This window comes from Schistocerca nitens, chromosome 5 (assembly GCF_023898315.1).
Source record: "Schistocerca nitens isolate TAMUIC-IGC-003100 chromosome 5, iqSchNite1.1, whole genome shotgun sequence".
NCBI lineage: Eukaryota > Metazoa > Arthropoda > Insecta > Orthoptera > Acrididae > Schistocerca > Schistocerca nitens.
The window spans coordinates 516716417-516729700 of record NC_064618.1 but is presented as its reverse complement, the minus strand read 5'-3'; the positions used below and the strand labels follow the sequence as shown (position 1 = coordinate 516729700).

At 43.6% G+C, this 13284-nt stretch overlaps 1 protein-coding gene across 1 annotated transcript in view; it reads right to left on the bottom strand.

Annotated features, from left to right (window-relative positions):
• Positions 1 to 10460, bottom strand: part of LOC126259867 (spondin-2-like) — a 614486-nt gene extending 604026 nt beyond the window's left edge. Inside the window, exon 1 of the mRNA XM_049956926.1 lies at positions 10173 to 10460. Coding sequence (XP_049812883.1) covers positions 10173 to 10422 — 250 coding nt within the window. The 5' untranslated portion in view covers positions 10423 to 10460. The remainder of the gene's footprint in view (positions 1 to 10172) is intronic.
• Positions 10461 to 13284: the final 2824 nt, after the last annotated feature.

Sequence of the window (13284 nt, the reverse complement as noted above, 5' to 3'; positions counted from 1 at the left end):
ATCATTCCAAGCACATAACAAGCACCCCGGTACGCATGATATATTTGTCTCTGTTATTGTCCATATACTATACAAATTTTCGAAATATATTCATCAAATATAAACGTGAGGAAACAAACGACGATCTTTCACGGAAACACTAACAAAATTAGTAAAACAACACGAGTGCTACGTAGAATGGAGTACTAACTCTGAACATTACATGTTGAGGAGGGTAGACTTTGCGACAAAGGTTAACTATGAAATATCACGTTTTTTGGAAACAGAATTCAGTGTAATAATAAGAATTACAAAACTTTTCTGTTATTAGTACTGCTGTTATAACTGTACACATGAATGCCATGCAAGTTTAATCACAACAGCAATAACAGCAAAAATATAAACGGAATTTCTTATGCTCAGCTTTCGTTCTACCGGACAGAAAAGCGAGTTGTCTCAGTTATTCTTAGCACAGAATGATTCTTCAGATCTTTGCTCATCTTATCACTGATACTCTCGAATGTGTGACTGCACATGTACGTCACATCTAACGATTTCCATCCCATTCGGATAATTCGTTTGTGGTGCGTCATTTTTTTTTTCTTTTTTGTTTAGCGAGAATTTGCTTCTTACTGGAAAACTATCGGCACTGATAATGCGCACTGCTGATCCTCTGCTTAGGTACAGGGCGGATGTAGTTCTTCGCTTGATGTGGTTCTACTGCACAATTATAATGAACGCTTGGAAATGCTTTGCTGTTGAATTTTACAAGCATTACTGGAGTAATTGATTTGAAACTCTGTTTATGTATCAGTGGCTCAGAAGTATTAGCTAAATAGTGTTGACGAAAAGAATGCCATATATTTTTGAACGTTGCATCTAGAACACGGAGGGAGCAGAACGCTTATATTATGGAAAACGGTGAATGAATAGATTCTACAGGCTGTCAAGATATTCAGACAACGAATTTAACAAGACCAGGTGGAAAAAACACCAAACACGCGCTCCCTATCGCTAGATTCACACAATGTTGATGGCATAGACCAATTTCATGCTTCATTCCCATACATCCGCGAAGTATTCGCACGTTTCCGGGCCGTCACCTAATACAAGAAATGAATGCTTACGGAATGATAGACGAGGTACGCAGTTCGATTAAAGACTAATCGTCAAACAGATGTTAGTAAACTGTTTCCATTTGAGAGAAGTGGTCAGACAGGGCAGTAGCTATGTATAATTTACTCAATGGACGAGCGTCACGGGAAGTGCTATGCAATTTGAAGATATGCATTGACTGCAGATGCGGAATCTGAGCATTGTGTTAGAGGCATGTGTGTAGTGAACATGGCCAGCACTTCGCGACTTTCCAAGCTTGAACATTGCATGATAATCGGTAACACGCATGGGATTCGATATTTCGGAGGTTACACAAGATTTCGGATTTCCAATGTTCACACCATCTAGGGTGGATTTTCAGCATCGCAAAGATAATGAATCCAGCACGAAGTATTTGACAGAGTGACGTTACATCGTTTTCGCAGAAGCATGTGGAGCAATAGCCGGCATCTTTCAGTGGGATCGCAACTGACTTCAGTGCGTGCCGTCAGGAAATCATTTCTCCCAGCCAACGATCGACATTTTGTCCGGAGCCTCTTCCTAACTGTTGACCATCTATGACTTTTCGCGTCCGTGACGTTGCCGGAACAACAACTGTTCGCGTCCGTGACATTACACGTAAGTCACACGTGTCTTCAGTGTGATGCTGAAGAACAGTCACTTCGAGGCAGATATGTAAAGCCGTGAAGCAGAGGTAGGCAGATAATCTCAAAGATCTCCTGGCTAAAACGAATTTTTCGCAAGTAATGGCTTCACACGGCTCTATCCAGGACCCTCCAGCTACCAGTCACAAAACCTCTCAAACAACTGAAGAAACCCTAAATTCCGATTTCGACATTTTATGCCAGTATTTCTGTAAATGGAGGTCACAACCTAACTCAGATAAAACAGAAGTTTCATGTTTTTATCAGTACAATAGACTGGCACACAGAACGTTGATATCTGTTTTGAGGGTGATAAACTTCCTCACATCACAGGTCGAGCACTTGACACGAACATCTGCGAAACTTAAAAGCAGAAATAACATAACTCTGTGGTATTAGATGGAAATCGTTAGCACAGACACTCTTCGAGTGTCAGCACTCGGACTGGTAAACTCAACAGCAGAGTACTGTGCCTGGCTTAATGGTCCGTATGTGATAAAGACAGATGTACAATTTAATGAAGACGTGGGTGCTGTTAGCAGACCCCATAAACTTACATATCTTCAGTAACATTTCATCTCCTGATATTAGACGGTGTATTGTTGGTAATCTCGACCTTCCAATATTGAATGAAGCATTCTTGTGGAGCGAAAAAGATCAAGATCAATACATCCCAGTCTTATCAGAGCCAGGACTCTTACTGAAAATGAACTCAATGAAATCGATGAATGGAAACGCTGTTGGCAACGAAAGTGTCCTCTCCCGCATCTAACTGCCCCACTTATTGAGAGTGTCGGTACATTTTTCATGGCCCGTTTGGATGTGGTTCTGGGTAGATAAAATTGCCCGACGGTGGTCAAATCCTAGTCGGTGTCTCGTGGGACTACCCTCGGGAAATTTGATCTACCCTGAACCACATCCAAACGGGCCATGAAAAATGTACCGACACTCTCAATAAGTGGGGCAAAAGTTCATCACCATCTTTTGACAGTGGTGCAGGGCGACAGAGAGTTACTACTGTTGTATCAACATGTCCTGCGCATGCCTACAAGGGTCCTTCCGACGATTTCCTTGGCAGCGACGAGTGGTGTGATAAACTACATAAAAGACGTTGACATTCACCTACAGTTGTCGTTATTTTCTGTCACCTTATGCTGGAGAGCTGTGTTGAAATGTTGATATGTAGTAGTTTAGTAATCTTTTTATAGGTATAGTTGTTCTTGTGATTCAAAATTTCATAATGATATTGCGACTTAGCTTTTTATCATGATAAAATGCAAGGAAATCTAAAGATGATCAACGTTTCATGAAAAGATGGCTGCGAACAAAAATTTACAACATGTGACTAAATCAGTGAAAAGGCACGACATTGTTTGCCTCTGATCAATCACCTGAATCTGTCAAATATATCCCTCTGCAGCCATTTGAAGTGGAGTAGCGACGATATTTCTGTTTTATCCGACAGTGTGGTACTCTTACAGAGCTGAAATGACGAAACAAGAAGGGCTCCAGTTACCACGTCCTTGTTTACAGTAGTAAGCACGAGAGCGCCGCCGGAATGTTCAGTGACCTCAAGTGTCAAAAACTAACAGTAATACATCCGACAAAGAACGATCTAAAACGGATCAAGAGACATTTTCATTCCTCCGACACACATCACACGTAATAACTCTGACTTTTAAATCATAGAAATGTGTGCTTGTACGGAAACGCATCGATGATGAAACGTTCCTGGGATTTAGCGGGCAGGGTTGGTTGCAAACTCATGCTTTTCGTAGATGAGATGGTTATCTATGAGGAAGTGTTACCCGACGAAAGCTGTAGTAATATCCACTCTCATACTGACAAAATATCAACCTGATATAAATACTGGAAATTAGTTCTTAAAATGGAGAAATATGAATCTCTGTACACTGTAAAGTATACGAATGTAATACCTTTGAGCGTAAAGTTAACGATATACAGGGTCCCTCTCCTAAGAGTCGTGAAGCCCATTTTCTGTGACGTTTCGCCACGCATTTCTAATTTCGTTTCAGAATTGTGTAGCTGGAGTCAGCCGAAACAAATATGGCTCATCAGGTCTTTTAAGAAGAGCCCAATGTCGACGGAAAGCGTCGATTTGCTAACCTTTACAAACAAAATTATTTTTGAAGTGGAGTTTTACGAGATCATTCGATAGAGCTGTCCTAGATTAGTCAAGTGCGATATTCGTTTTATCGATATGTATTGACAGGGATAGTATAACATCAAGAATAACGAGTACTCCAGCAGCGACAATTTTTCTCTGGTCCGCGCAAACTACTACCGCCGAGCATGCATTTATACTGAGTGACTGCTGGAGTACTGATTATTATTCGTGTTTTACTATCCCCGTTAATACATATCGATAAAAGAAATATCGCACTAGACTAATCTGGGACAGGTCTGTCGAATGGCCACGAAAAACTCCGCTCTAGAAATAATTTTGTATGTTAACGGTAAACAAATCGACACCTTCCGAGTCGACCGTAGTGTCCGCTCGGTTCTAGGCGCTACAGTCTAGAACCGAGCGACCGCTACGGTCGCAGGTTCGAATCCTGCCTCGGGCATGGATGTGTGCGATGTCCTTAGGTTACTTAGGTTCAATTAGTTCTAAGTTCTAGGCGACTGATAACCTCAGAAGTTAAGTCGCATAGTGCTCAGAGCCATTTGAACCATTTTTGACACCTTCCGCCGACATTGGTCGTCGCATTGAAGGCGTGATGAGCAATATTTGTTTTGGCTGACTCAAAGTAGACAATGCAAAAACAAAATTGCAGTTGTCTACTGAACCACCTGAGAAAATGCGCCTTACGACTATTAGGAGAGACACCCAGCAGAAAGTGCGTTTTAAATGTGCCCTTGCTCAGCATGTATGGAACAGATATAGAATACAAAATGAAAATGAACAATGTCGATAGCACCTTACTATAATATAACATGTGAGTTTATTCAAATGTTAATTGAAACAGTAATTTCTCGTTGTTTGGTCTAATGTACGAAAAAACCAAATTTTTAGTAGTGAAAAGAGCGTATATAAAGAACAGCAGCGCAAATCGTCACAGATGTATTTGATTCGCGGGAGGGCGTTGAAGGTATGCTGCAACACTGTTAGCCAGCTGAAGAAAGTCATATAATAGCAGACGAAAGCCGAGGCAGAATACGCTTAGAACTGACATTCAGGCTGAAACCTACCAATGTTCTTAAGTCTCCTGATGTGTGGCGACCTTTAAAATACAAACGATTAACAACAGCTTGCAGAGATGAATAAACAGACTCATCCTGATTTAGAAAGGAACTTCAATATGTGGTTCAATAAAAAAACTCTGAGTGTTCAGGAATATTTTCTACATATTTTGGTATGAGGCTCCACTGGTCTCCGATGACTCATTACGCTTGATTTGTTATACCCTTTTATCTTTTTATCTGTATTGCACTGGAAATATCTGGTGACGGTATGCGCTGTGGGTTAGATAGGAAACAAAATTGTTCCGTTCTCCCAAAATACTTGCTGCTCACAACTCTAATGGCGACTTTAATCTTCTCCCTCAAGACTTCATTCAGTGCCAGTCGATACCGTCTCGGATATGCTTTTCCGGAAGTGTTGGTGGTGGGAATCGCTGGAGGATATTGGACGCTATTACAGCGAAACACTATTGAGAAAGTTTAATGGAACAGGTATTTGCGACTGACTGCAGAATTATTGTATCGTCACGAGCATACGTACATCTCACGTAAGGGTCGCGAAGAAAAGATTAGAGATGTCAGGGTTTATATGGAAGGATTTAGCCAGTGTAACGGGGAAGAGTGAGTGACAGTGGCGCAAAGCGCCCTGCGGCGGGCACTGTATCGTGCCTTGCACAGTGCCTACACTGATGAGCCAGAACATTATGACCACCTGCTTGACAGGTTGTCTGTGCGTCTTTAGAACGAACAACATCACTGTTTATGCGTATCAGGAGTACGACAGTTTGTTGGTTTTTTTGTGGAGGTACGTAGCACTATATGTCTACACACAGGTCATGTAATTCGCGCAAATAACGGGCCGCTGATTTGCATACTCGGAGATGGTACCTGATCGCGACCCAGATGGTTACCACAGGGCTTACAGCAGGCTAATTTGGTCGTCGGGACATCAACGTGTGTTCACTGTAATGATCCTCAGACCACTGTGGCACTGTTCTGGCTCGGAGACACGGAAACTTATGCTGCTGAAAGATGACATCGCCGTTGAGTAAGATATCGGGTATGAAGGGATGAAGTTGGTTCGCAGCTGTCGGCGTGTCTTTGGTTACCACCACGGGTCCCAAAGTGCAGGCGAATGTCTCCATAGCATAATACCGCTCCCACCAGCCTGCGTCCGTGACGCGCTGCATGTTTCGAGGCGCCGTTTATGACGGCGTTTGTGTAGACGACCTTCAACTTAATTTAGCAAAAATGTGATTCAACCGAAGGTCCCACACGTTTCCATTGATCGACAGTCGAATCCCGATGGTCCCGTACCCACTGCAATCGTAACTCACGATGTCATTAGGTCACAGTGTCAACACGTATGCCCGCATCTCGTGGTCGTGCGGTAGCGTTCTCGCTTCCCACGCCCGGGTTCGATTCCCGGCGGGGTCAGGGATGTTCTCTGCCTCGTGATGGCTGCTCAGAGTCATTTTTGTCAACACGTATGGGTGGTCTGCTGTGGAGCACCATGTTCAACAACGTACGATGAACGATGTGCTCCGAAACACTTGTGCGTGCACCAGCATTGTGCTCTTTCGCCAGATATGCCACAGATCACAATCTGTCAGTCCTACTTTACAGAGCAGACAAGCCTCTGAACCCAACCTCCGGAGAAGAGTCGTGGACGTCCAACCATTTAGCACCTCGTAGATATTTGACTGTAGTTCCACCTCTTTCCGTAGATGCTCAAGACAGTAGCACGTGAACATTCGACCAGCTTCGCCGTTTTCGAGATACTCGTTCTTAGGCTCTGCGCAATAATTATCTCAACGAAGTGCGCCATTTGCAGCCCATATCTTTGCTAGTGTGATTCCCCTTCTGTATCTGCTCCGCTTACATGCATTTGTTACCGCGTGACTTGTGCGCATTGCCACCAGGCGGCGTCCAGCGTCGCAGTGGGTAGTGGTCATAATGTTTTGTCTGATCAGTGTATGTAGATCAAGATTAAAAGTCACATCCAGCAGGATGAATACGTTCACTGACGAGGTGCGGGCGCTAAGCTTCAGTGATGTTGTGGCCGTCACTGCGGGAACACATCATCATGGTGTTGTACCGCTTTTCCGCAGCATTGACTGTACTCATACATGACGTGCATACAACTCAATTCCTCATGAGTAAACCTATCCATACTGCTATGTATCACTGTTGACTGGAAAACATAAATGAGCGATACTGAAAGCAAGTTTGACTGCGCAGAGTCAAGTGAGCATAATTGATGCCAACAGCGAATACTGTGAATTATTCAGTAACAGCCAATGAGGGCCACGGGCCCTTTATACCAAAATATTCAGAAAATATCTCGTGTCAATCTCCGAAACTGTGTTAACAGTCTTCGGGTTCACCCTGTTCACATGTTTACAAGTTGCGACATACTCACGAAAAAAATTTTCCACCGATCCGGAAAAATATTTGCGTTATTACAATTCCAGTCTTGGATCACAATGTAGTTAACTTTGGACGGTATCGACTATCTTCAGATCTAGAAAATATAATTTCATAGCGCTAGCCAAATTACTCCCTAATGTACCAATGTAAGGCAGAAATGAATTGTACAGCATATGCTTATTTGAGTCAAAATGTGTGCCTTACACGTATCACACCATTACACGTGACGCTGCGGTTCGGCTTCGTCAACCAAATAAAATTATGGTACGGAAAGAGCACTATTGAAGCGTACACACTGCACATGAAAACAGTTATACTGCTGTGCAGAGACAAGAAACGTGCCTCCGACGATTATGTAAACTTCTAATATACGAGGGTTGGAACTTTAATAGTGGCAACTATTTATTTACAGTTCGTACAAAATATATCCGTGTTTCAAAGTTTTACTGACCTTCAAAGTAGTCACCAGCATTGGGTGTAACCCGTTGCCAGCGATGTGAAAGTCGTAGGATACCCTTAGCAGTGCCAGTTCTGTTGACAGTTCGAGCGTTCGACGGGCGCGGTCTATTGCCCGACGAATTTGTAGCAGTTCTGAAGCGAATGCCGTGAAGTGTTTCCTTCAGTTTAGAAATCGAGTTGAACGCACGATGGCTTAATTCAGGGGAGTGCAGTAGGTGTTATAGCAGTTAGCAAGCCCATCAGTCAAACAAATCAGTAACAGCTTGCACTGTACGTGCTTGAGCATTGTTCTGCAAATGATGGTCAGGTCCTGCAGAAACCGTCATCACTTCTGTCTCTATGCTGTTAATTTCTGGAACACAACCTACGACACGCATCTATTCTGTACGAGCTGTAAATAAATAGTTGCCACTATTAAAGTTCCAACCCTCGTAGTTGTTTGTTTTAATATAGCCTCCTTTCCTACTACATTTATTATGTGACATGTACCTACAGTGATTTCCGTTTTATCTTCTAAATTTTCTTTTGTAATATTTGAACTAAGTTTTTGTATGTGTGAGCGTATGGAAGGTACTTCTTTGAAATCATGTAAATTTACGTAAGGTGGCAACATCTAGCAGACTTGGATAGTGCCATGTTTCTTGCCGCTGCACGGTAGTATAACTGAGTTTCTCTTCATGTGCAGTATGTACGCTTGAATGGTGCTCTATAAATACCATAATTTTATTTCTTTGACTACGATGAAATGGCTAGTAATTTTGACTTCACCATCACAGGTAGTGGTGTAATACATGTAATGCAACATGAATTGACTCAGGCATGGATATGTTGTACATTTGTTTTATACTCGTTTTCTGCCTTACATTCAATAGGAGTGTATTGTAAATTAAGATACCTCTATGTACTTATATTTTCCAGATCTGAAGATGGTCATTGTCGTCCGAAATTAATAGCCTGATTACAAATGGTTCAAATGGCTCTGAGCACTATGGGACTCAACTGCTGAGGTCATTAGTCCCCTAGAACTTAGAACTAGTTAAACCTAACTAACCTAAGGACATCACAAACATCCATGCCCGAGGCAGGATTCGAACCTGCGACCGTAGCGGTCTTGCAGTTCCAGACTGCAGCGCCTTTAACCGCACGGCCACTTCGGCCGGCGCCTGATTACAAATAAACATCCTGATCCAAGTCAGGAATTGTAATAAAGCACCTAAACAGGGTGTTCGCAAATTTGCTTTACGTATTTCTAGGACTTGTGGAGGGGAGTCAGTACGTAACATTTTGAACAAGAATCCATGACAGAAAACGTACCGTGTCCGTTCTACGAGGTTTCAATTCAGATGTGCCATACCTCCTTCCACTCAATCTAACTGATCTTGCATACCTGATCTCCCTACAAAACGTACTCGACTCATTCTTGGTAACTGTGCCACTGAAAGTCAGTAAGCAAATGTGGGTTCCGCATGATGGTGCACCACCTCACTTCTGTCGCGCCGCTCGGAGACATCTCAACAGGCTGTATGGTGGCCAAGCCGAGGTGGCCCAACCGCGTGGCCACCGCGATCGGCGGATTTAACTCATATGGACTATTTCTTTTGGGATCGCATGCAATGTTTAATTTATGAAGCTGCTGCAGGGACAGAAGAAAATCTGCTGGATAGAGTTCTGGCCGCTGCGCTTGAAATTGAAGAGACATCAGGATGGACGGAGTGTGTGTATCAGAACATGCTTCGTACGTACAATGTCTGGCGTTACTGGTCATCACATCGAGCCGTTGTTGTAATGCATCAGTACTGTTCTGTACGTAAGTTATGCTGTATTCTTTTTTGTTTTGGAATAATGTAAACACGTAATGTTTCAATGTTAATATAAACAAATGCGCCGAAGTGTTAAATGGATGTTTCTTTATGTGTCCTCACAAACTGTTACCTAATAAATGTACTGCGTTACGCCTAATTCAGTTCCTCAAGCAGAAGTTAATGAGCTAAACATCTGAGTTGAAACCGTCGTAGAACGGACACTGTACGTTTCCTAACATGGGTTTCTATGCAAAATGGTATGTACTCACTCCCCTTTAGTAGTCCTGTAAGTCAGTAACGGAAATATCCGAACACGCTGTAGACTTTTAGGCATTCCTCTGAAATGGAGTAGGAAGGTGACAACGTGCTGGTGGTGCACTACATACCCTCTGCCACACGCCTCACGGTGGCATTTGAGGCGCAACCGTAGATTTTTGTAGGTAACAGACGGCGAGAATGTAGCTGCGGTCAGAAAGCTGCTAAGGAACATAGATGCACGAAAACAGGAAAAAAACAGGGCAGTTAGTGGTGGACTCACCGATGAGTGCAGAGAACTGTGCGGGCGGCCTCCAGTCCGGGAAGTGCTTGGGGAAGCGCGCCCTGTCCCAGAAGGTGTGCAGCACGAGCCGGTAGACCAGCAGGTGCTGGCTGGCCGGCGTGCCGCTCCCGCCGCCCCCACCTGCGGGCACCGCCCCCGGCAGCGAGGCGGCCAGGCCCAGCAGCAGCAGTAGCATCAGCGACATGAGCGACCGGGCGCCGCACGCGCGCGCCGCAGCGGTAGTGGACATGCCTGACTCCCTCTCGGCTCCCGCCTACGCACCACACCGCCAGCCTCGCAGACTACCGGGACGCGGCCGCCGCCGCTTCAATTATAGACGACGGTCGCCGGTGCTCGGCTGTTTCCGCTGCCGCTCGGGCGCGTGCGCCGACTCGGCCGCTGCTTCTCCCGCGCGCCGTAATTGCTCCAGACGAGCGCGCGCGCCTTGCAGTACTGTACTGTGCGCAGCCAATGTGGCGTGCACCCCTCTCGTGCGCTCACGTGACCTAGAAACATAACGTACGGCGGCAGTGATCGAGTTACTGCGCCAGATGCGAAGTGAAATCGTCGATGCTGAAATACGCTTTCCTTCGTATGAGAACAGTAATTATCCTGGCGTCGAGCTTTACCAGCTCGTTTGCGTTTCCTAGCAATGTGATTCTCGCTTGGAGACACCAATATCTTCCTTAATTTATTATAATTTTGGTTTCGTCTTTGATTCGATTGTTTCTAGAGCAGCGAAAGCCAGCCGGAGTGGCCGAGCGGTTCTAGGAGCTACAGTCTGGAACTGCACAAGTTCGAATCCTGCCTCGGGCATGGATGTGTGTGATGTCCTTAGGTTAGTTAGGTTTAAGTAGTTCTACGTTCTAGGGGACTGATGACCTCAGAAGTTAAGTCCCATAGTGCTCAGAGCCATTTGAACCATTTAGAGCAGCGAAACAACCGTGGGCTGTCGCAGACATTCATAAATAAGAGTAGATTACAGTTGTCATCCTGGTAGCATTGGCCAGTCACGGTCATGCCCGTTCAAATGGTTGAATTGGCTCTGAGCTCTATGGGACTTAACATCTGACGTCATCAGTCCCCTGGAACTTAGAACTACTTAAACCTAACTAACCTAAGGACATCACACACATCCATGTCCGAGGCAGGATTCGAACCTGCGACCGTAGCAGTCGCGCGGTTGCAGACTGAAGCACCTAGAACCGCTCGGCCACGGCGGACGGCGATCATGCCCGTGTTTCCTGTAAGTTAGGTGTGTTGCATACCTATCGGGCGTTATCTCCCCATAGCGATCGCTTTCTTTACGTATGAGATCAGTGTCTTACTAGATTCCTCTAAAAATCCGAAGTGGTGAATCGTCTAAAAACTGGGGAGTATTCATAAAGAGCCTGGTAATCTATAGACATTTTTGTTCTACATAGCTATCCTCCTGTCTGTTATTTAAAATGTAAACTGTATTTATAGAAAAATTGAAACTGTCAATGTTTAATTCAAGTTTTATCCGACAATTGTTGATCTGTAAAGTTAAACAGAGAAATGTTGTAATTTCAGCTAATTTACTGTGTTCAAGCCTTGGTCTCCCTCCGCAATTTTCACCCCCATACTTCCATCCAGTACCAAACTGAAGATTCCTCGTCCCCTCAGGGTGTTTCTATCAACTGATCCCTTGTTTAGTCAAGTTGTGCCATAAATTTATTTTGTCCCCAATTAGATCCAGTAAACACAGCAATTAAATAGCATGGACTAGGCTATGTTGTTTAAATGAAGTACGAAACATCCTTTTGCTGTGTGAACATTAATGTTTCCAGCTTCCACTAGTCACCTGGCGTCTCTGTACGACTCAAACCTACTCTTGAAACATTCGAGTGTACGACAAGTAATGAAGAATGCAATCAAACCGCTTGTGCAACTCCTTTCCAAACCACTAATTTTTGTATGAGTGAAAAGCAATTCGCCTTGTATTTAAATAAAACATTTTGTAGCAGCTGGTCCTTGCTTGTTCCTTCAGACTGTAGGGGTGCCCCCTTTTCTGCTCTATTGGCGTAACATGCCTAAAACCGTCACACCTGAATAGACGGAGTCATGCCATCCACTTGACAAGCCATAACTAGTCCACCCCATCATGCAGAAAACGGGACTCACAGGAGAAATTTATCTGTCACCAATTCACTGCAGCCCATCTTCAATACTGTTGACAAAAATTCTTATCCATCAATGAAGCATTGTTAACGTGGGTATAAAATCCACCTGTCTCCTTTGGAGCTCCATAAGCTCATGGAATTGTTACGTTAGCTATGAGTCTGGTTGTCCCTGGTTTATTCGAACGTTCAGCTGTTTCTCAATAGGACGATATCGGAGTCAATGTTAAATCACAGTTCGCTTGAACTGAATGTTGACTGAACACTGCAGAAATGGAAAGTATTGGTTTTGTTCATAACTCTGCGTTTCTTTCGAAAGTTCGGAATACTGTTGACTAGAAGTAACCGAATAGTTACGTCAGAATTTCGTTCCTAACGGAACACAGGTAAAACGAAAATTATGAAAGTCTGCAGAAACTAGATTAATCACCATCGAAGATCTGCAGATAGATTAACGAATATATTAAAAAATGAAAAACACGAAACAAGAAAGTATACTAGCGCAATATGAGAAGGAGATATAAAATGAAATACGAAAATAGGACTACTGTAACAGAAGAAAGTTTAAACACGATGGTAGTTCGTCAGTGCCTTTTTATTTAATTAACAAAATAGTATCGGTTGATATTTCCTGTATTCAATAAAGCATTTGACTGCGTGAATCACAATATTCTCCTAGATAAACTGGGGTTTTATCGTTATACTGGTTTAGTCAACCAACGTGTAATGCCAGATCCAACCAAAAGACTGCAGAAAATTGTACTTAATAAGTCTCCAATGTAAGCAGAGGAGATTCTTCTGATTGGGGAGAAATTACTTATGAGGTTCAACAAGGCCAACCTTAGGTGCACTATGCTTCTTATGTATGTAAACAACCTTCCGTCTAGTAAACGAGGAGAATTAATTTTTTTTTTTTGGGGGGGGGGGGGGAAGGACACTAGTATTGTAATCAGTCCAAACATACATACAGT